Here is a 27,100-nt window from a genome sequence, read left to right as displayed (position 1 = left end):
AAATAAACTTTAATGTGATTTGGGCATGTTTGGACTAACAGACCTTTAAGGTTCTATGACTCTCTGACAGTATGTGAAATGCTGGCTGTAGATGAAGACTACCAGAGAATTTACCCACTCTACAGAAAGTCCAGCCTTCAGGATTCTCTTCTCATCTCTGCTACTGGCCTGATGCATGATCTGGACGATAGGTTAAACTTCTTGATTATTTGTCTTGCTCATATGTAAAATAGAAATGAGTATTGCAGCCCTTCAGGAAGAATAGAGACTCTTGCAAGTATCCATTTTACTGCTTCAATAGCCGATCCTCAAATTATTATTATTATTACTTTTTTTTCCTGTCACCCAGGCTGGAGTGCAGTGGCATGATCTCGGCTCACTGCAGCCTCCATCTTCCAGGTTCAAGCAACTCTCCTGCCTCATCCTCCCAAGTAGCTGCGATTACAGGCATGAGCCACCATACCCAGTTAATTTTTATATTTTTAGTGGAGACAGAGTCTCACCATGTAGGTCAGGCTGGTCTCAAACTCCTGACCTCAAATGATCCTCCTGCCTTGGCCTCCCAAAGTGCTGGTATTACAAGTGTGAACCACTGCGCCCAGCCATCCTCAAATTATTTATAAAATCATTCATTTAAGCAGTTAGTTGAATTATGTTAGCTTGATTTTACTTTTTTGAAAACTTTTATTTTAAGTTGAGGGGTATAAGTGCAGATTTGTTTCATAGATAAACTTGTATAATGGGGGTTTGCTGTACAGATTATTTCATCTCTCAGACATTAAGCCTAGTACCCATTAGTAGTTTTTCCTGATCCTCTCTCTCCTCCCACCTTCTGCTCTTCAGTAGGTTGCAGAGTAGGTCGTGTTCAAGTGTTCCCATCATTTAGCTCCCATTTATAAGTGAGAACATTCAGTACTTGGTTTTCTATTCCTGTGTCAGTTTATTGGAGGATAATGGCCTCCGACTCCATCCATGTCAGTGCAAAGGACATGGTCTTGTTCTCTTTTATGGCTGCATAGTATTCCTTGGTGTATATGAGCCACATTTTCTTTATCCAGTCTACCATTGATTGACATTTAGGTTTATTCCATGTCTTTGTCATTGTGAATAGATCTGCAATGAACCTACGTGTGCATGTGTCTTTATAATAGAATGATTTATATTCCTTTGGGTGTATATCCACTAATGGGATTGCTGGGTTGAATGGTATTTCTGTCTTTAGGTCTTTGAGGAATCACCACACTGTCTTCCACAATGGCTGAACTAATTTACATTCCCACCAACGATGTATAAGTGTTCCTTTACTCCACAGCCTCTCCAGCATCTGTTATTTTTTTATTTTTTAATCTGTAATTTTTTGACTTCAACATTCTGACTGGTGTGAGGTGTTATCTCATTGTGGTTTTGATTTGCATTTCTCTAATGATCAGTGATGCTAACCTTTTTTTTCATATGATTTTTGGCCACATGTATGTCTTCCTTTGGAAAGTGTCTGTTCATTTCCTTTGCCCATGTTTTAATAGAGTTTTCGTTTTTCTTGTAAATTTGTTTAAGTTCTTTGTAGACCCTAGATGTTAGACCTTTGTCAGATGCATAGTTTGCAAAAATTTTCTTCCATTCTGTAGGTTGCCTCTTTACTCTATTGGTAATTCCTTTCGCTGTGCAGAAGCTCTTTAGTTTAATTAGATCCCATTTGCCAATGTTTGCTTTTGTTGCAGTTGCTTTTGGCATCTTGGCCATTAAACCTTTGCCTATGCCTATGTCCTGAATGGTATTGCTTAGGTTGTCTTCCAGGGTTTTTATAGTTTTGTGTTTTACATTCAAGTGTTTAATCCATCTTGAGTTAATTTTTGTATATGGTGTAAGGCAGGGGTCCAGTTTTAATCTTCTGCATGTGGCTAACACTGGTTAGTTATCCCAGCACCATTTATTAAATAAGGAATCCTTTCCCTATTGCTTGTTTTTGTCAGGTTCACCACAGATCAGATAGTTGTAGGTGTGTAATCTTATTTCTGGGTTCTCTATTCTGTACCATTGGTCCATGTGTCTGTTCTTGTACCAATATATTGCTGTTTTGGTTACTGTAGCCCTGTAGTATAGTTTGAAATCAGGTAACATGACGCCTCCAACTTTGTTTTTTTTTCTTAGGATTGCCCTGGACATTCTAACTCTTTTTTGGTTCCATATGAATTTTAAGATATTTTTTTCTAGTTATGTGAAAAATGACATTGATAGCTTGATATGAATGGCAATGAATCCGTGAATTGCTAGGCAACATGGCCATTTTAACGATATTGATTCTTCCTATTCATGAACATGGAATGTTTTTCCATTTGTTTGTGTCATCTCTGATTTATTTGAGCCATGGTTTGTTATTCTCCTTGTAGAGATCCTTCACCTTTCTAGTTGGCTGTATTCCTAGGTATTTTATTCTTCTTGTTGCAATTGTAAATGGAAGTTCATTCGTGATTTGGCTCTCAGCTTGACTGTTGTTTATAGGAATGTTAATGATTTTTGCACATTGATTTTGTATCCTGAGACTTTGCTGAAGTTGCTTAACAGCTTAAGACATTTTTGGGCTGAGACGATGGGCTTTTCTAGATACAGGATCATGACATCTTCAAACAGGATAGTTTGACTTCCTCTTTTCCTGTTTGAATGACCTATTGGTTTCCTTTGTGGGATTGCCCTGACCAGAAATTCCAATACTGTGTTGAATAGGAGTAGTGAGACAGGGCATCCTTGTCTTGTGCTGATTTTCAAGGGGGAAGGGTTCTAGCTTTTGCCTATTCAGTAAGATGTTGGCTGTGGTTTTGTCACATATGTCTCTTATTATTTCAAGATATGTTCCTTCAATGTCTTCTTTATTGAGCGTTTTTAACATGAAGTGCTGTTGAATGTTATTGAATGCCTTTTCTGCTTCTATTGAGATAATCATGTGGTTTTGTCTTAGTTCTGTTTATGTGATGACTCATATTTATTGATTTGCATGTGTTGAACCAAACTTGCATCCCAGAGATGAAACATACTCGATCATGGTGGGTAAGCTTTTTGATATGCTGCTGGATTTGGTTTTCCAGTATTTTGTTGAGGATATTTTCATTGATGTTCATCAGGAATACTGACCTGAAATTTTCTTTTTTTGTCATATTTCTGCCAGGTTTTGGTATCAGGATGGTGCTGGCCTCATAGAATGAGTTAGGGAGGAGTCCTTTCCTTTTCTAATTTTTCAGATAGTTTCAGTAGGAATGATACCAGCTCTTCTTTGTATATCTCATGTAATTCATCTGTGAATCTGTCTGGTCCTGTGCTTTTTTTGGTTGGTAAGCTGTTTATTTAACTGCCTCAATTTCAGAACTCATTATTAGTCTGTTCAGGGATTCAGTTTCTTCCTGGTTCAGGCTTCAAGGGTGCATGTGTCCAGGAATTTATCCATTTCTTCTAGATTTTCTAGGTCGTGTGCATGTATTACTAGTTTGTAATATTCTCCGAGGACTGTATTTCTGTTGGGTCAGTGGTAATTTCTCCCTTATCATTTCTGATTGTGTTATTTGAGTCTTCTCTCTTTTCTTCTTTATTAGTCTAGTGAGTGATCTATTTTATTATTTTTTTCTAAAAACCAGCTCTTGGATTTGTTGATCTTTTCAACAGTTTTTTTGTGTCTTTCTCTCCTTTAGTTCAGCTCTAATTTTGGTTATTTCTGATCTTCTGTTAGCGTTGGGATTTTTTTGCTCTTGATTCTCTAGTTCTTTTAGTTGTAATGTTAGGTTGTTAACATGAGATCTTTCTAGTTTTTTGATCTGGGCATTTAGTGCCATTAATTACTCTCTTAACCCTGCCTTAGCTCTGTCCCAGAGATTCTGGTATGTTGTATCTTTATTCTTGGTAGTTTCAAAGATCTTTTTCATTTCTGCCTTAATTTCATTTACCCAAAAGTCATTCAGGAGTAGGTTATTCAATTTCCATGTGATTATATGGTTTTGAGTGAATTTCTTAGTCTTGAGTTCTAATTTGATTGTGCTGTGGTCCTGGTGACTGTTTGTTATGATTTCAGTTATTTTGCATTTGCTAAGGAGTGTTTTACTTCCAATTATGATCAGTTTTAGAATAGGTGTCCTGTGGTGATGAAAGAAATGTATATTCTGTTGTTTTGGGGTGGAGAGTTCTATAGACATCAGGTCCATTTGATCCACTGCTGAGTTCAGGTCCTGAATATCTTTGTTAATGTTCTGTCTCAGTTATCTGTCTAATATTGTCAGTGAGGTGTTAAAGTCTCCCATGATTATTGTGTGGGGATCTAAGTCTCTTTGTAGGTCTCTAAGAACTTGCTTTATCAATCTGTGTGCTCCTGTGTTGGTTGTATTTATATTTAGGATAGTTAGCTCCTCCTGTTGAATTGAACCCTTTACCATTATGTAATGTCTTTCTTTGTCTTTTTTTATCTTTGTTGGTTTAAAGTCTGTTTTGTCAGAAACTAGGATTGCAACCCCTGCTTTTTCCTTTTTTCCACTTGCTGGGTAGATTTTCCTCCAACCCTTTATTTTTAGGGTTGACATGTTATGTTGAAGACTACATACTGATAGTTTTGGTTCTTTATCTAGCTTACCACTCTATGTCATTTAATTGAGGCATTTAGTCCATTTACATTTAAGATTAGTTTTGATATGTATGAATTTCATCCTGTCATCATGATGTTAGCTAGTTATTTTGCAGATGTGTTTATGTGGTTGCTTTACAGTGTCACTGGTCTGTGTGCTTCACTGTGTTTTTGTAATGGCTGGTAACAGTCTCTCCTTTCTATATTTAGTGCTTCCTTCAGGAGCTCTTGTAAGGCAGGTCCAGTGGTAACGAATTTCCTTAACATTTGCTTGTCTGAGAAGGATCTTTTTTCTCCTTCCCTTATGAAGCTTAGTTAAGCTAGGTATGAAATTCTGGGTTGCATTTCCTTTTATTTAAGAATTTTGACTATTGTCCCCCAATCTCTTCTGGCATGTAAGGTTTCCACTGAGAGGTCCACTCTTAGTCTAATGGACTTCTCTTTGTAAGTGACCTGGCCTTTCTCTCTAGCTGTCCTTAACAATTTTTCTTTCATTTTAACCCTGGTTAAATGGAATGCTTTTGTAAAACGAGCAAAATTGGCTCCAGAAGTTGAATGTTTACCTTTAAGGTTAGGGGAAGAATGAATTAATTTTGCTGATGAATAAGTTTGTCTAGAGATTGTCTCTTTTGCTTTTGACACATTGAACACTCAACATAAAAATAAATGCTGGAAAAGAAACAAAAGTTTGGGGATTTCTAATTTGCATGTTTCTGGTACTGCACTAAATTTCTTTAGATTTTATAATTTAACACCACTGGGTACACATCATGACATTTAGGCCTCCAGTTAGAAATGTTGCTTTTCCAGGAGACACTGCAAAGACATGAAAGGTCAGCATGAGCAGAGTGTTGGGAAAAATGTTTTATAACAAAAAAACTAGACACTGGAACAACAACCAGGACACAGGGGTTCTTATGCATCCTCATGATGCTCTATGCTATTTTACAGTATTTTGCTCTTTCAAGGTGTTAATGGAATACCACTAAAATTTTTGGCTTGCCTAGGACTCAGTAATACCTTTAGTTAATAAGCATATGTCCCAGATTTGTAGCTGACTCTTTCCAGTCAATGAGTTTGTAAACTTTATTTTTAATCTGTGCACATTGCCTCATAAAAGAATACGATTCTTTGATATCTATGTTTTGGAAGAAATTTATTTATATATGTTGGGAAGACAGCTTTATAGCCATAATGCTCAATGCAAGCTCATTATTAAAATTATGAAGTTATATAAAATGCCATATAAACATTTTATATTTTGTTGGAGAAAATTCCATTTCTATTGACTACCTGTAAAATCTATCTGCTACATTTATAGAGAGAGACTCAAGTATTGATAGTTATAAACTATCAATAAATTATACTTTCCACAGTTTATTTTTGAAAGTCTGCAGAATCTATTTCAATTCCACTAGTATTTATTTAGTGTCCACTCTATTCCAGATACTGTAATAACATTATTACATGTTTAGAAGATACAGCCTTTCTCTCATCTCACACTGAGTTGAAATATATGTTTTGAGTTTCTTTCCAATTGGATGCCATTCAGTATTCGCTTTTAACTGTTGTGGCTCTGAGTACCCTACTCATCATGGTTAATCTATTTTATTCTATAGTTATTTCTGTTCCACTTGTTTTTTATGATATTCATTTCTTTATTCTTATAATATGCATTTGTGGTGACAACGATGTAAAAAAATCAACAGTTAAGAAAAGTGAAGTCGTGACATGTAAATCAAATAATTAGAAATGTTAAATTAAAATACATAAATTCCTGTATATTTTTAAGAAATAATGTTTATCCAAGTTGTATAGGATATTATATTCAGTGGGAGAGATGACATTTTAGATCCCAACTGTGGGCATGCCTCTGGGGTGATAAGCATCCCAGGGTGAGAGGACAGCCATAAGCCCAGTGAAGGCATATGGCCAAACTACCCATTCTGAGGGGTATGATATAGTCTGGACACATTGTGGGTCTTAGAATATCATCCAGTATCCTTAATTCATGAGTATAGAAAGAGCAATTTCCATGCACTATTCTGTTATTGACAGTTCTTATCCTAATGTCTCTCAGTATCACAAACTCTTTTGTAAGTGAGAACATGAAGTTTCAGAGAAGTTTGTGACTTGTCAAAGGTTGGATTTGTGGTAACTGTCATAGTGGAATAGGAAATGCAAACCTTTTCACTTATAATCCTGAGTTCTTTCTACCACATTATCCACATCATCGAACCAGTGCTATGAAATAACATGTATGACAAAGTTAAAATGAAATAACTTCAGTGTTATAAAATTGTTCATCATGAATAAGTAATACAATATATTCCATCATGTGATATGCATAAATCAGCATGGTTTACTAATACTGTGGTATATATATAGCAGTATATGTTAGCAAGAAACATATATAATAATTTATATTTATATCTCAGAAGTGGTGTGATATACTGACGTGATATACTGGTGTTATATACATATATGTATGTATATATATACACACACATATATATATACCAGATTTGTCACCCAGGCTGGAGTGCAGGGGTATGATCTGGACTCACTGTATCCTCTGCCTCCTGGGTTCAAGCAATCATCCTGTCTCAGCCTCCTGAGTAGCTGGGACTACAGGTGAACACCACCAAGCCAGGCTAATTTTTGCATTTTTTTGTAAAGACGGGGTTTCACCATGTCAACCAGGCTGGTCTCATATGGTAGATATTAATATGCGTTATTTACCAGCATCATGATGTGCAGAAGTGTATCTTAGATTAATGGTATATAATTGATACTCTGATGTTAAATATCTCATTACATGATATTCATGAGTAAGCACCATTTACTTGTATTGCAAATAGGCAGTACTACATGTTAGTGTGCATGGTATGCAATAGTGATATTCTACTATTCATTAGCCTTTTTTCACTCCTTAATCAAACGTTTGAGTGTCTGCTGGATAAGGACAGGGAGATAATCGGCAATCAGGAAGTTGCTCCAGTATTCTCAGGAAGCTTCCTATATTTAAAAGTCAGAGGCCATCTTCTCTGTCCCAGGAATTCAGCAAGTATCTGCCATCATAATAAGCTCCTTGGATGTCCCTGGAACCTGAAGGTTTCACATGCTATCATTACATGCAAAAGAGATGGAATACATATTTACATAAATACATGTTCAGTTTTTGGCCAAAGCATCTCTAGGTCACCACTCTCAGTGTTGTCCCATATCCCTAGCTCTAGACGTGCCTATGGGTAGACCGGGAGTAATGGAGGGGGACAGTGGCAATTGTGGAACATGAGTCAGCTTGACAGAGGACAGACTTCTGAGGGGAAAATATATATGCTATGGCACTGGGATGTGGCTATATGAAAAGCACTTGGATGTAGCTATATGAAATGTTTAACTATTGGCTGGAGAAGGGTAATGAGAAGGTGTACCTGGTTTGTCTATATCAACCGTGTCCGTTCTTTTCTCTCCCTAATTCAGCTCCTGGCCTTCTTTTGGCTATACCTAACTGCTAGACCTTACCTCATCTTTTACCAGGAAGAGGTCTAGGAAACTGTCACTAGCTTTGCACTGAAGGTAGAGGATATAGAATCTTGAGTGGACATGTACTTCGAAAGACAGAATCAGGGATCAGAAGGTCTGTCCACCAAGTCTATGTAACCTTGAGGTGTCATGCCCCAGATTCTTCATTTTAAAAATGAAGAATTTGGTTGGATGTTCTGTGGCAAGTGTTCCTTTCCCCCTCCTTCGAACCATAGGTCCTTGACTGGGCACACACAGCAATTGGAAGACGTGCCTTGCAATACCTTAATATATGTAACACCACATAGGTATACACAAAATTTAGTGAGATTTGTTATTAAAGTCATTTCTTTAATTTTCTGTGTAAAGCATAGTTTAAATGCAGTGTTTTGTTTAAATAATGCTTTGGAGCTAGACATAGTTTGAGGATCTAACCTTGTCTTTAAGAGCCATAGGATAAATTCAAATGAATTTTCTTTATCTTCTGGTGGAAACGAAAATAGGAAAAATAATTGAAAACTCCTCTTTGTCCCATAGTGTAATGTTTGACATTCTGGACTTTAAAAAAATGCCCCTCAAGGATCCTTTTAGAATCTCTTGCATTGCCAAAAAAAAAAAAAAAAAAAAAAAAAAAGAACAGCGTGAAAGTCTGGGTGCCAGTTGTTGCTACGTACATTTCAGTTGTTATGGATGCTAATGCTAGAAGAATGAAAAGTTATTGTTTATGGAAACCTGTTCAAATTTAAATTCCGGGCTTTGGATTTTTTGCAACATACCTAAGCATTTGTAATAATACTAAAAATAATAATTCACTTAAAAAAATACCTTACAGGTAACTGAAGCAATACAAGCTGTTCTCTTGGCGGAAGTTCAACAACACATGAAGTGTTTGGGAAAGATACCAGTCAATAGTCAACCAGTGTCCATGGCAGAGAATGGTAACTGTGAGATGAAGCAGATGCTGCCAAAGCTGGAATGGACAGAGGAACTGGAGTTACAGTGTATTAGAAACACTGTGCCTCTGCAAAGTAAGTACAAAATTTATTGGCATACTCTTTCAACAAAACTTTTCTACTATAGAGTCTCCAACTTATGGTGGTGCAACTTATGATTTTCGATTATATTATGGTGCAAAAGTGATAGACATTCACTAGTCTCCTTGACTTATGATGGGGTTATATCCAGATAAACCCATTGTAAGTTGAAAAGGTTGTAGGATAGGTTTATCCAGAAGTAACACCATCATAACTTGAGGAGCATTGCTACTTAGAGAGTGTTGAAAATATAAGTTCACAGTATATCATTTCTGCAAGAACTGAGCCAAGTGCCATGTTTCTGACCTATTCTGCTATCGATTTCCTCTTGTAATTGTCAAATGTTTAAAGAACTTCTGGATCCTATTATAATCATAAATATATGCTAGAAGAACAGCTTGTATTATTTATAACAGTGTTTTGAAGTTAAGCAATTAAAAGCAAAAGCAGAATTAACAACAATAGCTAAATAGGATATATATTACAGGAATACTGTAATCATAATGGGGAAATTTGCTTTTACTTTGTACCTCGATGAAAGTCATGTGCCAGTTTTCCTTTTCTGGGCAACAGAAGTATCATATAAAAATTAAACTATTTTTATAGTTGGATCATTTGATTTTATAACAAACTTCATCACTGTCACTTCCTAATGATAACGTTTATGGTTTAGGGCCAACAAGTGAGTCTAAATTTATGCTGTAAAATGTTCTATGATTTTTATCATACTGTTAGCTGTTACTTAAAAAAAATTAAAAACTGTAAAAAAAAAGGACAACTTTAATTTTCAACTTTATTGTAAGCTTTTGATGAATACGCTAATTGATCATGTGATTAAACGTGTGTTTTTGTCAGGAAAACATGTTATAAATTTACATATTACAGGTAGTCAAATTGTTAAGTACTTCTTTTATCTCTCACAAAGGGTTTTCTTTTAATTTATTCAGGACTAGGAACAATGTTACTATATATAAAATGTTAGATCTTAAAATGGGTGTCATTCTTGGAAATACTTAATGATTTCTTCTCATTGTTTTTATGAGATTACTGATTAGAGAGTGTTATGTAGAGAGAAATCAAAGGCATATTTAACGAAGGCCAGAGATCAAAACAGGTAGAATATGTTTTAATGCCAGGACAGTTGCTGATTATGGTAAATTCAATTAACAATTTGATAAAGCCAGATGGTTATTTTAAGTCATTTGCATGTTTGTTTCCACAAATTAGTTTTAATGATCTGGTAAATTCACCTCTGTAAAAAAGCTCCTGTTTCATCATACCACATAATTATAGTTGTATTACATATTTTAAGCAAGAAGTAGAAAAATTGCTTTTTAATTAATTTTGAGTGACTACATTTGCATTTTTAATACATATGGAAGGCCATCCGTAGTGTCATTGATAGGTTTCTTCCAGCTCTCCCAAGACAGCCAATGTTATTGGTTCATCGTGTGTTAACTCTCAGTAGATGTCATTTCTGAATTTTCTCCCTAATCTTGAGAGCCTACCTCATTCATTGGCCCAGAGCCCCATTTTCCAGGTAAGAAACTGTTGGTCAGCCATCAAAGTGAAACTTTAGGTGAATTTTTCTGTCACTTGGGTTACTCATATTTGAGATTTCACCAGATTGTGCCCAATTCTGTCCCCAGTACATTCTTACAGGATAAGGATACTAGCCAGGTGCCTGCAGTCCGAGCTACTTGGGAGACTGAGTTGGGAGAATGGTTTGAACCTAGGAATTTGAGTCCAGCCTGGGCAACATGGCCGGACTGCATCTTTAGAGAAAGAACTGTTGACAGTAGAGAATTTAGTCTTACTATGACTAAAGACATTTGGATTAAAGTGTGGTATTAATTCTCTTTTGATTAATTATTAAATAGTCCTTTCTTTGCCTATGGTAAAAGAAAATTTGTGGTTAATTTGTGATAAGAATTAGAACACCAGAATATTACAGCCACTTTATGTGTTGGTGGATGAAATTTAGAATACTTTGTTTAAAAGAACAAAACATATTCACAAAATGCTGGGCATATATTATTTTCAGAAATAATTGTCTGCAGGAAAATGTTAACTACAATTGCAATTAAATGGGAGACACATAAAATACATTGAAGAGAGAACTATCCAAGTAGTATTATATTTCATATTTCATATTAATATTGCCCTTTTCTTTTTGTGAAAACGCTTATTTTAAAAAACGCTATTCACAAGAACTTAGTAAAATTACAGGAAATGTTTTTAGACTTTCTTTTTAGTGGTATGTACTGCCTTAGATAGGATTTTTTTTTTTTTTTTTTTTTTTTGAGGCAGGCTCTGTCGCCCAGTCTGGAGTGCAGTGACATGATCATAGCTCACTGCAACTTCCACTCCTGGGCTAAAATGATCCTCCTGCATCAGCTTCTTGAGTAGCTGGGATTACAGGCAAGCACCACCGTTGTAAGCTAGTTTTTTGTTTTTTTTTTTTAATTTTTATTTTTAGTACAGATGGGATGTCACCGTGTTGCCCAGGCTGGTTGATAGAATTTTTAGAAAACATAACCAGAAAACTTTTCTTTATTTCTAATGTCCTGAGACAAAATGTAATATGATTATATAGGTGCTATTCACTGGGTGTAGTAATTCCTCAAATTTCATAGGCAGATTTACTTAGCCTAATCATTGCAACGTATGTCATTTTGCAAAATATTATTATGGCAAATTGTATATGTCATTTAATTTCATCAGCTCTTTGCTTATTTGTCCTCTGTGAGCTCCTGTCCCTCCCCTTGTTTCTTCATTTCTTTTATTCTTTCTTGATTTCTTGGTGGTGCATATTATTTATAAATCATTTGGAAAGTAAAAGATGATGGTTTTGCTATACACAGATACTCAAACTTCTTTTATGCTAAATGGAATATATTTGATTTATTAGGATTATAGTAATATGGCAGCAATAAGTCACAAGGAAAAATAAGAATTATTGAGTTTTTAATGTATTCCAATGCTTTGCTGAGTACCTTATGAAATTTAGCTCACCATTTCCTTTAATTCTGACACAATCCACATGAACCCTAAGACCCTTCTTCTGACATTTAGTTTTTAAAACATTCATGTTCATTGAAGTGAAATTTCAAAGTACAACTGAAAAGAACTATACTCTAAGAAAGAGAGATTCCCATCATGCTAGCTAGGTTTGTCCTGAGAAATTACTTATTTTTTTATTTTACATACAAATTTTATATTTTTATCATACACATTAAAATTGTGTTGAGATACATTTTTTAAAATAAGTTTATCACCACACCAGCTATCTTTCTTTTTTTTTTTTTTTCTCCTTTTCAACACAGTGCCTCACTCTGTCACCCAGGCTAGAGTACAATGGTGTGATCTTGGCTCACTGCAGCCTCAGTCTTCCCAGCTCAGGGGATCCTCCCACCTCTGCCTCCTAAGTAGCTGAGACTACAGATGTGTACCACCACACCTGGCTAATTTTTGCATTTTTTGTAGAGATGGGGTTTCACCATGTTACCCAGGCTGGTCTCAAACTCCTGAGCTCCAGCAATCTGCCCACGTTGCCACACCAGCTATCTTAAATGCCACCAGTGGTATACATCTTACTCTTTGAGACATACTTCCTATTACTACCCTCTTTGCAAAATGAATAAACTAAGACTTAAGAGAGGTTATGTGTCTTGCCTACAGAGACAAAATTACTAAAACAGGGAAGCAAACCCAGATATTCTCTTAAATACCGTGCTGTTATCCAGTAAGCTACGTTTTCCATACTTGCAACATGGAAGAAATTTATCCTGAATCAGTTTGATCTAAAAATTGAGTAATTTGTTAAGTGTTTTTCTTAGATTTTTATTCTTTTCTCATAAATCATGCTTTCTCTTACCAAAGGAAATGCAGAGTATTTAATTATTGCCATCTCAACCCTCATAACAAAGAAAATCACCAGGTGTCTGGAAATATTTGTAGGGAATGTGTCTAGAAAGCAATGGAAATCCAATGAAGTGAGAATTAAAGCATAATGTATATTGAAACCTATAATTTTGTCTTATTTTTCAGTGTTTTCTCCTGTTACACTTCGCAGCATGTATTTTATTTGTGGTCTTAATATTTGTGTATCTGTGTTTTATGGAAAAATGGTGGATTTTATCTAAGTTTATGTTTTTATAATGATTACATTGCTACCTTCCTTGAATCTCTTTAATAAGAACTTGTACAATTAACACATTTGAGGCTTAGATTCATTGCTTTAAAAACAGCAATTGTTTCTATTATTAAATTGCATTTGAAAGTTATTTCCCCTTACTTTCTTTTGAGTGTTATTTGGATCAGTTTAAACAAGTGCTCTAAATTGTTCCATTAAATAAATTGGTTGAACTAGAAATGGAGGCTTTGTAGATAAAACTGTCACCTTGGAATTATTGGCTGAATTTAAATTTCATGCTAAACCGTGTGGTTTGAAAATGATGCATCAAATATGGGTATTGCAAATAATCTTTATTGCATGCATCATTTTCAAAGACTTAGCTAGAAAATTAAATAATAAAAATGTGTTTTTTGTTTAAATAAAACCACGCATTTATTGTAAATCAAGAAAGTGAAAATCCATTCAACAGAAACATTTTGGTGATCCTGCCCTGCAGAAGTACGGGCCCAGGGCAGGCTTTCTTGGCCTGCTGAGTTTTCCAGAAGGATATCTACTTGTGGAAAGGCTTTGTGACTACCCTACAGGGAAACTCTTCCCTGACTGCCATTTTTTGGAGCAAGCGCATCTTTTTTCCATTTAATCTTAAGATCTCCAGACTAAGTGAGTTCTTCTTTATGGCCACAGAAGTCATTTAGGAAGGGACTGTGTGGTACGTGTAATCAAGGAGCAGAGAAGTAATGGAGGACACATCATAAAAGGCCTTGTATGTGATAGTGAGGTCTGGGGCTTTCTCTCTAGTGTGGTATGGGAAATCTTTTAAGCACACTAGTGGCACAAATTGTAATGGGATCACATTACCTGTGGTTTAGGGGCAAAGCACAGTGATACATGACTGACTGTGGTGTCGTGACTTGGCCCCTATGTTGGGTGGTACGTTGTTACATATGGTATTCTAGGTGTGCTAAAGATATAGTGGAAGGTTGAATCCACAAAAGGAATCCTTGGTGTGTTCAGTTTCAAGTGTACATGTTTAGGTGACCTATAGATTTTATTTTATAGTTTTTAACTAAACTAATCACCAGAAAATAGACAAGATGCTTAACAGTTCTCTGTCAAGAAACCATGGTTTAAAGATAACAGGAATAATGCAAGCTTGAGAAAACAAGATGTAAATGGCATTGCCAAACTTAACTTATGCTACATCAGAAGGTATGTATCTTTCAAAAAGCATTGTAGTCATTTGGGCTTAATATATATCCTGTCTTATTTTTAGCACCTTATAAAATTGAGAGAGAAATTTCATCATTTCCCTTTTGCCCATATAAATTCTTCTAAACTTCTTTACTGTTTCTGCCCTCTCTGTATCATCTTAAAGATCGCATCACCTTAGAAAGACTGATAAGAGTTCACTACTCTTTTCTACAAGTAGTTTCATCTTCCACGGAGATTGAGATTGATGATTTTCATCTTGGCATATGAAAAACTAGAGTATTTCATCATCTTTTTTCCTTATGAGCAGTCAGAATGCCAACCCGGCTCTTCCCGGAGATAGTCGGATTGAGGAATTGAGTTAAATATTTCTTTGATAACCGTTGTGCAGGCACCACTTTATTGATTATTGTCTGCATACCCATTTAAATTATTGACAAAGAAAAAGTGATCTAGATTCTGTCACTGAAATCAATGTGTTTTGCACTATCGTTCTCCGAAGCTGAGGCTGGCCTCCCGACACTGACCCTTCAAGGACAGGGATCAGGTCTATTTATCTTTTTTCCTTCCCTCACCTAAAATGGTCTCTTACCTCAAAGCTGATAATAAGTGTTTATTGAGTGAATGGATGAATGGATGGAAAGTGAGATAGTTTGTACTGAAGATTCAGCCAATTCCTAATTAGTAAGAGAAGAGGTAGTGGAGGAAAACCAGCCGATTGCTGTTCTTTAGCATCCAAACAAAGTCTTGAACACACACTGAAATTTGTGTTATCTGAGAGTCACCATCCTAGGACCATGAGATGTATACACAGCAAGCTCACAAAAAAATTAAAAAATAGACATATGAATGAATCTAGTTTGTAACCCTCCAGAAGACTCTGTTAGTGATAGTTAGTTCACTCTTGACTGCTCACTCTGTCATGATCTGATTTCAGTTTGATATTTTTAGAGGCCTGAGCCTTGCCTGAAACTTGCTTCACTCCTTATTCGGTTACAGTTTATCCACAGAAGTTTCTAAGGAGCCACTGCCTCAAACATTGTTTCCTCAGTATTTAGATTCACATATTGTGTTCTGACTCATCGCCTCCCTATGGACTTCTGGCTCATTCCTGATCTCTTGTAACCAATAGCCCTCATGCTGCTGACACAGAGCTGTCTTTGCAACCTGGCTGGCCTGGGTTAGCCTCCACTAATGATTCATTCTACTTCTGAGCCTGGGAATTTGTGTGACATTAGTTCCTCCATCAAATGCAATTCTGTCAGCCAATATGGATATGTATTCATAGTTCTAAAGACAGGTTTGGTAAATAGAGGGATTAAATTCCTTTAGAGAAAAACAAGTGATTTAGAGAGTTTTGTATTCTCAGCAGATAGCACAGTGTCTAGTATGTGGCAATTGCTAGAGAAATGTTGGCTGAAGGAAAAATTATTCATTTGTCCCAACGCCCTTGGAATATCCCATTCCCATCAGAATGTCAATCATCTTACTAGCTGGAGCCTTATCCTTTCATTTTAACTCTTCAATTTACCTGCCCAATTTTCAGGCTTGGAACAATTTGAATAACTTCAAAACATTTCTTTTTTAGCACTTACTGTGTCTAAGGTTCAATGTTAGGTGCTGACATTTTCATTTATATTACTTTCTACACTCCTTTTATAACCTTCTAAAATACTGTATATTACCTGGAATTCTAATTGCTTATTTATTTGCCTTTCTTTCCCAACTCTGTGAACTCCTTGAGGGCAAAAGTTGGAACTTGTTAATCTTGTGCTCCCAGCAGCAAGTGGACCACATGGTGCATGATGGGTGTTCATTAAATGTTTGTTGCCTGAGTGAGTGGATGTGTAATAAATGACAATGACAGGCATCTATCAAAGAACTCTGGTCCAAGGCAGAATGAAAGAAATGCTAAATAATATGTTAATAGTCTGTACTAAAAAGAGAATGGAAATGATGGTTATAAGGATGATGGTTTTCTTCTAAAGTGTTAATCCAGGGGCATTGCCTCAAATTTATCTACTTTGTTCAAGAGCAATTTATCTGTCTAGAGAACCACCAGGAAAAATTAATGCTGACAAGTATTTGAAGGCAAAAACCAAGGCAGAATATTTCATTTTCAACCCCCTGAGAATAAGCTACAAGAAATGAAGACAGTTCAAAGAAGAGTTGTTAGTTCTTTCTTTTACCTGCTGCAGATGAGCATGAGCCCTTTATGTCTATCTGTGCAAAATATCTGTCCTCCAGCCAGGCAGCCCTGCCAATCTAGGGATAATGTAAAAATGCTCCTTGGTAGTTGAATATGCATAAAAACATGGTCTATATACACTTCCAGCCTCACATGTTTCTTCTCATTAGAATGAGGTCAGTCTTGAAATTTTAGAAAAAGTAATTGTAGTGGATCTCAATGCTCTCAGTCCTAGCCAATATTTTGTAATGCTTCCTCGATAATCTTAAAATAACATTCATAAGCAATATAACCTACCTACATACATCATTTATAGAACATTTAAAGGAAAAAAAAAAAGTAAGTAACTTATAGTAAAATATTATGTGCAAAATCCTGGGCATGACTACACTAAAAGATATAGTAACATACTGTTATATAACATGCTGTGGTATACATAAGACCACTGCTATTGATGCAGATGTCTGTGTGTGTGGTGGTTCTGTCAGTGATGTGGGTATCTAAAATAGATTCTCTTTGCAAAATTTTGGACAGTAGTAGCAAAATGCGGCCATTCCTTAATATACAGGGTAGTGGCCTTCTTAGAAAATTCAAGGTATATTAAAAGCCTTGGAAGATTCCTCCAGGGTTATATGTAAAACAAAGTTATGTTCTGGACTTGGGAAATTACACACAAAGCTTTTCTTTTCATGAATGATCCGTGGAATATTTGAAAACCGAGCAGGACAATTATTCACTGTGAAAGGCGTTCCTAAGCATTGCAGGCCATCTGGCGTCTCTGGTGCCTGACCACCAAATGCCAATAAGTGTCTCTACAATCATTGAGAAACCCAGTGCCTCACTTTGGCAGTTTCCAAAGCCTCCCCCTAGGGGGCAGTACCAACCCTACTGAGACTGCATTAGAGAAAGGGATTCTAGACGTTCTTAAGGACTTTGTTTCTGTCCCACTCCCCTTTAAAAGTTCAGAAAGAGATGAAACCAAAAGAGTAACTCACACTAACTCAAGAAGTTCCTTTTCTTTCTCTCCCGTGTTTTCTTTTTCCCTTGTGTACCCTTTAGGTGTTATAGCACTCCTCAGTCCATGTAGTGAATCATCTGCTATCTGTCTCCACCATTAGAAAGAGGGCTTCTTATCCTATTCATTCACTTTCATCTTTATGTCCTCACAGCTTAGCTCTGGGCCTAGCAGAGAGTAAACATTGTTGGCTGATTAAATGAAGAATATATGTTACTGAACTATTAAGCCTTGCCTAAAAAGGTCCTCAAAGAAAACTCTAACATTTACAACTGAAATTAAATTATTATTTTACAATACAGAATAAACACAGTACATCTTAGAATTTTAAAATTAGATGGACTGTTTCCCAGTCTGTAAATTGAAAGAGAAAACTGGAAGTGAGAATAATGGATGGAAAGAGATACACAGATAGGTTCATGTAATCTGCTTATGATTGTGATTAGATTTATGATTGGGAACATAATTTCAAAACTTTGGCTTACAACATGCTAATTTTTGATACATATTATCCTTAAAGTCCAATAGTTCATTAGTATTTAAAGTACATTGAAATTAGTTTTTGAGAACTTCTTAATACCTTTCACTTTCACATACATGAGGTATATCCCTTAGTATCTCTGGACCAGAATAGAGAATAACCAGTCTGGTCTGTTATCCAGCTGGTAAGTCCAGCCATCAAATCACTCCCTCTTTTGAATATATTTTATTAGGTACTATGTTTCCCAAGCTATGTACTAGAAATCTGAGAAGAACATGATGTGATTTCTACCTTCCAAAAGACAGAGAGAAAGCTGTAAAAATAGTGAGGACACAGTGTGGTATGAGAAATTAATATTCACGTTGCTGTAAAGGCATAGAGAGCCACCAACTGCCTGGGAATGAATTTTAGAGGCTTCACATAGGAATAGACATTCACATGTGTGTTAAGAGAATAATTGTGTGACAGACATGAAGAGATGTACTGCTAAAATCCCTCTTCAAGAGAGGACTCCTTTCCCAGATGTGAGGAATATGGCTATCTGACAGCTTCCAATTGTTAGTGCCTTCAACATCTGACCCAGCTTTGGAGCAGAGGCCACACTCTTCTTGGGACAATGGCTGAGCAAGATGGTGATAACAGAGCCTCGCCATTTCTGGCCCATGTTGACCTCTTTTCACAGGCATTCTTTGCTTTAGAGTTTCTGTTAGACTGATGGAGCCTGAAGGGTAAGAGAAACTTCTCTGTACTCTCTGGAGCTTTGATAAGTGAGTCTACTGAAATAGACAGACAGTAGACAAGTGAATAGGAGAAAAGGCATACCAATTTATTATATGCATGGGGGCATCACAGGAAAGTGAGTACCCAATAGCTCAATTATTTGGTTTGGATCTATGTCCCCACCCAAATCTGATCTCTAATTGTAATCCCCATGTGTAGAGGGAGGGACCTGTAATCTCCACATGTAAAGAGAGGGAGGTGATTGGATCACAGGGGTGGTTTCCTCCGTGCTATTCTCATGATAGTGAGGGAGTTGTCATGAGATCCGATGGTTTTATAAGCATCTGGCATTTCCCCTGCTTGCACCTCTCTCTCCTGCTGCCTTGTGAAGAAGGTGCCTGCTTCCACTTCACTTTCTGCCGTGATTGTGAGTTTCCTGAGGCCTCCCCAGCCTTGCAGAACTGTGAGTCAACTAAACCTCTCTCCTTTATAAATTACCCAGTCTTGGATATTTCTTTATAACACTGTGAAAATAGACTAATACACCCAATGAGATTTAAAAACTTATATATCCTTTTTCATAGGAGTGAGAGAAGTGGGGGATGTAGGCACTTTTAGAAGAAGAGTAAATGATTTCTAGGGGATGTGAATGAGATATTAAAGGTCACAATGTACATAATCCTGCTTTTGCCCTTTTTCTTTCATGGGTGTTACTTCCCAATAAACGTTTGCATTTCTAATTTCATCTAACATCTGCTTCTGGGGAGACCCAACTGACACTAGTTGGAAAGGGCTTGACGCAAGAAGGGCATTTGAGGCAAAGGAAATAACATGGGGACAGATACCAACGCAGGGCAGTATGGAATGATCAGGAGATGGGGTGATTTTGGTGTGGGCAGGACATGGATATGGGGATACTCCAAGCTGGGTTCAGAAGGTGAGATACCTGGAATGAAAAGGTTCTGCTGTGGAGCCTTTTTCTGAAAGAGAGAGAGCCATTAAAATTATCTTAAGAGATGCAAGGCACTTTCAGTGCAAAGCAGAAACTGATAAAAGCAGAAGGTAGAAAGCAACCCTGTGTCCAAATTTTGTCAGAGTATCTTTCTGTTTAGTGTTTTATTTGGAGAGCAGTATTTTATTTTTCTTAATTTTTTAAATTGTCTTATATTTTTTTTTCTGCCTTCATAAATGTAGCTTATTTAGATGAACCATTAGTGCTCCATGTCCTACACGGAGAAAGAAATTTTGTTCACATTACATAGGGGAGAGAAAGCTTGCCTCCTCGCTTTTAGACCAAACAACACCAAATGCCCATTAGGATCATCAAAGTTCAGATCTCATTAGTAACACCTTCTGAGCTGCTGTGTTTCTTCAAGTCAATTTGAGGTTATTTGTCTTTCTTTGTTTGGTCGTTGTCTCAATTGCCCATCCTCTTTGAATCAGTTTTTAAATCTTTTCCAATTTGTATAAATTAATGTTTGGTCTGATTTTTCATCTCCTTTGATTCATCTGTAATCATTTACCATTTATTGACAAGTTTGGGTTTCATTGTCAATTTTTCCCTTTCCTTTTTTCATGTAATTGTTTAGACATTATTAACCTCCTACTCTACAAACACCTTTAACTGAAACATTAAGTAAGACCAGATTATTAGATGTTTGTTCTTAGACGTTTTCCAGGAATAGGATATATTATCTCTCTTTGTCATTTAAAAAATTTTGATTTAATAAATAGAATTTTAGCAAAGCATCTTAGAAGTGTGTTTTTCCATGTGTTTATATTAATATTCAATGAATAATTTCAAAGGTTAAACTTCATGATCCATCTTTTCAAGCCATCTACTTAATTCTAGAGTCATTACGTCACCTACTTCCCTTATGCCATTGACTTATGTTTCTTTGAAACTGCTAAAATTTGGCAGCATCATTTATTTTTTATATAACATACCCTGCACTGTGAAACAGTGTTTCAGAAGGTAATGACAAAGTACCTGTAACACAAGACAGAATTGCCTGCTCACCTGTGGGTATCAGTAAGGTATTTATTGCCCTATGCCTGGGATTCCTGTAATGCTAGAAGTAAAAGAAATGTTTTAATACACCTTTTTCCCCCCCATGGTAAAAATATGAGGGAATCTCCAGGTGGTGGTAACATCAGACACCATAATGTATTTGTGTTTAACGTTGAGGAATGCAAAGGAGTTTTCAGAATTTCCTTAGGGACTTCATATTTCAAACTTTCCAAATTAAGTAAAGTTTATTCAAAATGTACTGTGAAGAAACAGCAATTTCAGGACCCTGAAATATCTATTCTACCATTATTTTTAGATACTAAAACAAATTAGATGAGTTATTTTCAAATGATTAGCATGCCTTTTCTACTTATACAACATGTTACTTTTCAAAACATTTTAGCATGTCTTTTTTGTTTATTTTTTCATATATCAAATGAAGTAATTCTTGGCCCACTTTATTGGGAGGAACACTGAGGTACACTACACTTGCCTAGCTTTACTCTGATTAAATAACTTGTTGGAGAATGGCACTAGACTAGATTACATGCTCCATCCTATTTGCCAACCCCAGATTCTTTTCTGTAGATCACCCTATTACATGAGGCATTATGTAGAGGATGGAATTTACAAGACAATAAACTTATTTATTTATAAAAAATGATATGTTTTACTCTAGCTACATTTGGGCCTTTCCATAGGAGAATATTGCCATTTTTATATTTCCAGTGGTTCATTTTAAAGTAAAATATATTGCCCTTTTAAAAAATGAGTTAAACTATTTCTACTGTTAATGGCAATCCACTGTTATGATATTCATATTATAAAAGCCAACTATTAGTCAAAAATATAGTTTGATGAATGTACAATGTTTATAAATTGAAAATAGTCATTTCATTTCTTCGTAGTAAATTTGCTTTAAATATTAGTTTATTATATATGTTGGCTTATATTACAAATATTTCCAGTAAGCAAACACAAATCATTTTTATATTTAGCAGTTAAAATGTATCTTAACCTGACCATTAAATCATCTATTAAATATTCAATTAAAGTGGGTTTTTGATTCATTTTTTAAAATTAGTGGTCAGGTATTCGGGGAAACAAGCTCATAAGATTTTTCTAAAACACAATTCACTTCATTTCTTGTTCTGTATATTTTGTCAGAGAATGCCTTAATGTAACAGAAATCAGATTTGGTGTGTATTTTTACACCAAATCAAATTGTGCAGGCGCCACCCTCAGCTTTCTCCAAAACATTATGAAGGATAAGATTCCACCATGATATAGCTTAAGAAAGCAGTACGGCCCAGGAAGAAGTCTATGCAGGGAAAGTGAAACTACAGGAGTAGGTTTTACTGGAAAACCACGTGTCCTGTAACACCATTACAGAACTGGATTTAAAAAATAACTTTACTTAGCCAAGTTCTGTCTCTTTCTGGAATCTGTATGTAAAACATATATGGTTTTCCTAGTTATTCTGTAGGCATAAATCACAAGTATAAAAGGTACTACAAAATGTAAGAATGAAACTGCAATACAGGAGTGACTAATGGTACAAAGCACTTAGATGCTCCAGTTATAACAACTGTATGAAGAGGGTGAAGGCATCATAAGTCACTTTATATATTACAATTGGCAGATTTCCCTTCAGAGTTGCATTGAATATAGTCACACTTTCCCTGTCTTCCTTGCCCAATCCTTGTCTTCTCAAATTCACAAGCCATAATTATAAATTTTAAATGTTTTAATCTATTATTTTAATGTATGGCAGTAATTCAAAATTAGTAATTCCTTTTCTCAAATCTAGACATGGAAAAAGTCAAGTAAATCTTTATGGAGTTTTTCCTAATATAAAGTACAATTTTAGATTGCAAGCTCCAAAATTTTCCATTTCTTATTGCCAGAGATAAGAGCTGTGTGCTATCTCCGTACATGTTGTTGCATAATAGCAGAAAGGTATTTCAAAATAATTTCTGGTCTGCGAAGTGAGTTAGCATTTTGTCATCTTCATATGGGATCTTCTACACAGCAATAATTGAAAATTTGCAAAATATCAGAAAGTTAGTGCTAAGGTTCATCAGTAACTTCTATCTTCCATCTCCTATGTAAAGTACAGTACTTTCTAAATTTTACCAATGACTAGATTCCTTTTATTGTTTATGAAAGAATCCAAATTGCTGTTTTAAAACTTTCATAAGCATCCAAACATTTTGTAAAAATGAAACAACTGGCAAAATCGACAAAACTCTATCTTGTTTAATTTTCCAATAATTTACATAGTAAATATTTTAACGAATTATGAGATTTGAAATTAAGGTAGATGGATGACGATCACATAAACTTTTGGTCTCAAGATCGACTTCATTTTGGTATATTGCTTTAGTTACATTGTAGTGAAAAAATGTTGATTCAGAAGAAAGCAGAAGAGTACTTCAATAGCGCTTGCTTACAGAATTTTACATGAGCAAAATTGCTAAGTACTAACGTTAAACACACACACACACACTTTCTCTCTCTAATCAATGATACATTCATAAATATAAGTATAAGCGCAGAAATTAATCTTGAATCTGCACAAAAACTGTTGTTTGAGAGCATAAGTCAGTGTGTTTATGGTTTCCAAGTTTATTAAATTTAATATACATTGTGATTTTTAATCACAATTATTTAACAGTAGCTAAACAATCGCTTAAAACAAATAATTAATTATAACTACCTTTTAAAAAGAAAATTCGAATCAGGCAATTACGTCATTCCCTCAGAAATACTACAATGCCATGGAATGCAGGTTGGAAAATGCTGGGCAGCCTCATAAGAACAGAGGCTGTATTAGTTTTTCTATGCATCCCTGAACTCCCACTATAAAATTGTGGCTGTTTGGAATAAATACTCCCCATAATTACCTCAATTTTATTTTTTCCATGGCCACTTTTAGTTGTACTTTTGTTTTTTAAGGCTTATCTCGTGATGTGGATAACATGAGCTGTTGTCTTCTACCTGTTTCAAGGCTCGAGTCACAAATCGCAAACTGTATCATCCTGGAATGAGTTTCCCCATGCTCTGTAAGATGCTGTGCCTCTGTTTGGTGCCCAGTGCATACCAAACCGGCTGCTGAAGCACAAAGAGGAATTCCAGGAAGTAGCTGGAGTGGGCCATTTTCCAATAATGCTCCCTGGCATGGACTCAGTTCAGGGCTCTTTTGCAAATGGCTATTACACTGAGATCATGATGAGATTTCCTAGAAGTACACGCAATTCTTTTCACTAAAATTTCCTACTTCAAAACTTTTTGTAAAAACAGAGGTTTTCTCCTGCATTCTCAATCAATACATTTTAGTGTCCCCTCAAGATATGGAAGTGCTTAATTTTCTTGGAGACAAGCTTTTTTAAATGAAATTATTTTCACTTTGCATTATTTTTTCTCAGATTTTAGGCTTAAATTATGCTGGATTTTTATGTCTTACTTCAAGGTAGTTGAAGAATATGGGAGTCCTAAAATATTTATTATCTCTATTAATTCTGTCAATCAGCTGCAATCACTGAGAGTTTGTGGTGGGCAAATGTTACAGTAAGTACTCCAGATATGTGGGCAGCTATCTTGGGTAATTTCTGATAGGTTATCACCTAGCAGAGCCTACCGTAGTACCAGCCACATGAGGGGTCCAAAGCACATGATAAAGTTTCAGTGATAGATGCGATTATCATGTTAAACAGGCTGACATTTGGGTGGAGAGACATAATGAAGTCCTTACTTCAACCTTAAACTAGACCTACTCCAGCCGTTGGCCCCAGCCCTTGATCTTTCTATTACAGGCATTTGATATTTACCTGATTTTGAACAATTTTTTTTTTTATAGGGGCAGGAGGGGTGTTAGAGCTTAGCCTAGTACTTGGCATATGAGTGGTACTCAGATTACAGGACTCATGGAGTCTTGAGTCAAAATCATCTCCAGGTCATTGAGTCTGAGTCCTTTGTTCTTTCTGCCAAGAAGCCTGAGGCTCAGAGAAGTCTGATGACTTGTTTAAAGTCAGACAGCTAGTTAAGGGGTGAGATAGTATTTCACATCTGACTCTTTTCAATAGTTGCTGCTTTCTGAAAATGGCTTGGTGGTCCTTATTTAGTATTTTGCCCTTTCCCTCTGGTGGTTCCTATTTGCCAGTCCAGATTAATGTTTTCTCCATTAAGTGGCAGATGAACCACACGCCAAAAGACAGGGAAAGCAGTTTGCATTCCTGTAAGTCCCACTTGATGGGCTTAGAGCCTCTAGGTTTAGGTAAAACTTAAAAGGAGGATGCTTTTTCCTCCCTTCTTTGTAGGTTTCCATTTTATTCCAGCAAGACTATTAATAATTCTGGCTAATGTGTTATTTCAGTAACCTGTCCTGGGGCATTTGCCTTCAATAGCTAAAGAAATCCTGTAAAAGTCTATTTGTATTAACTCTCCACTTAAAACCCTTCAATGATGCAGTGTTTGTCAGGGGTTCTTCTTAGGCTCACCTAAACATACAGTTTCACAAGGTGACCATACGCCACACCTGGCACTTGTCTACTCTAAAGGGCAGAGATCGGGAACCATAGCTCGCCACAGCAGCAGGCCTTCCTCATCAGGAGTCCATGCAACAGTCTAGCAGTTCAGCTGCGGAAGTCATCTCGCTAACAGCCTTATATCTCTTGCAACAATTTCTTCCCTGCTCACAGGGAAGCCCAAAGCTATGAAATCGGGTTTTTATGGTTCATTTATAGTCTCTCCTAGTCCAGATGCATTTTACCAATAAGGGGTCATTTTTGCTATCAGCAATGTCACTTTGAGACTTAGTTGACATTCTGTCTTTATCTAGTTACCAAGGGAATCCAGGTAGTAGTTAACCAAAGGTCAAGTTGCTGAAAAAGAAACAGGGATCTGGGTTCTGTTTGTTTATTTATTTGTTTTAAGTTTTATTCTTTAAGCACATATAGCTTCTCTTTTCTCTTAGGATTAAGTGCAGATTATTTAGATGATTCATAAGACTCATTTACAACTGGGCTTTGGATGTCTTTCTAGTCTTATTTCACCCCTTTCTACCTACCTCAAACTCTACGATTCAACCAAACCATACCCTTTTTGGTTCCTCCAAAGGACCGATTACATCCCATGGCTCTCAACCTCTGCATATGCTGTCCCATCATTCATTTATTTATTTTATATATTTTCAGTACCTTCCATGAGCCAAGCACCGAGCAAGGGCCTGAGGATACAACACTGAGAAGGGCAGCCCTATGGAGTCTGCAGCCTCCTGCCTAAAGGCCTTTCCCCTTTTCCACTATTGCCTGAGATCTTCATGCCATGGGCAACCTCTGGAAAGCCTTCTCTGTTCCCTAGTATGTGTTAGGCGGCCTACCCTGTACTTCTGTCACACCACTGACCACCCTGTGTTTTCATTGCCTGGTTTCTTTTCTGCTGCAACGAGACTGTAAGCTCCTGAAGAGAAGGGGATATGTCTAACTTGCTCACTATTATATCTCCAGTGCCTAGGTCAGTGCCAGGTACATTTGATAAACAAATAGATGACAGGGAATTCTAGAATTGCAATATGCATTTAAAATGCAAAAACATACTTCTAAAATTAAAATTTGAAGTCCTGATATAGGTGATGGTGAAAATATTTTGAAAGCAGATATCCACCGAAATCTATGATATGGATAGAATTCTCTTTATGTTTAAAAATTGTATTTGTAACAAAGCAAAACAATATTATAGAAAAGGGGGAAATGCATTTTAAAAATTGTGATTACCCAGAATCATATCACTAGAATAAAAACAAACTATTATAATCGGGTTATTCCTAATTATCTAAAACCTAAAAGCCAATGTTAACTTTAATAAACAAATAAAGGGGAAGGATTAGTAAGGACTTCAAACATTCTGAAACAAACTTCGGACTCTTATTCTCACTTAATGTAGCTTTTTAAGTTTGTCCTGGCAACTAGGGAAAAGAAATTGTCTCCCATTAAGGCATCATACATATATAGATGCATTCATGAGGATAAACATTCTTTCCTGGAACTATTTTCCTGGAATTTATTACACTGCTTTATATATCCAATATAAAGAAGTGCTATGACACAAGGTAGAATGTGTCTCCAGCCAGTTTTCTAAAAGGTTCAAACTATACTCTTAAACGTGACAGTTTTTTTATA

General features: G+C 36.0%; 1 protein-coding gene across 2 annotated transcripts in view; it reads left to right on the top strand.

Annotated features, from left to right (window-relative positions):
* WDR72 (WD repeat domain 72) overlaps window positions 1–27,100 on the top strand; it is a 234,461-nt gene that overhangs the window by 148,842 nt on the left and 58,519 nt on the right. For both annotated transcript variants that reach the window (XR_012091494.1, XM_008016545.3), the window contains exon 18: window positions 8,958–9,153. Coding sequence is in view for 1 of the 2 variants with exons in the window: in XM_008016545.3 (XP_008014736.3) it covers window positions 8,958–9,153 (196 nt within the window). In the remaining variant the exon portion in view is untranslated. The remainder of the gene's footprint in view (window positions 1–8,957; window positions 9,154–27,100) is intronic.

The sequence above is a fragment of the Chlorocebus sabaeus genome, chromosome 26 (genome assembly GCF_047675955.1).
Source record: "Chlorocebus sabaeus isolate Y175 chromosome 26, mChlSab1.0.hap1, whole genome shotgun sequence".
NCBI lineage: Eukaryota > Metazoa > Chordata > Mammalia > Primates > Cercopithecidae > Chlorocebus > Chlorocebus sabaeus.
This window is presented reverse-complemented; position numbering and strand designations above follow the sequence as displayed.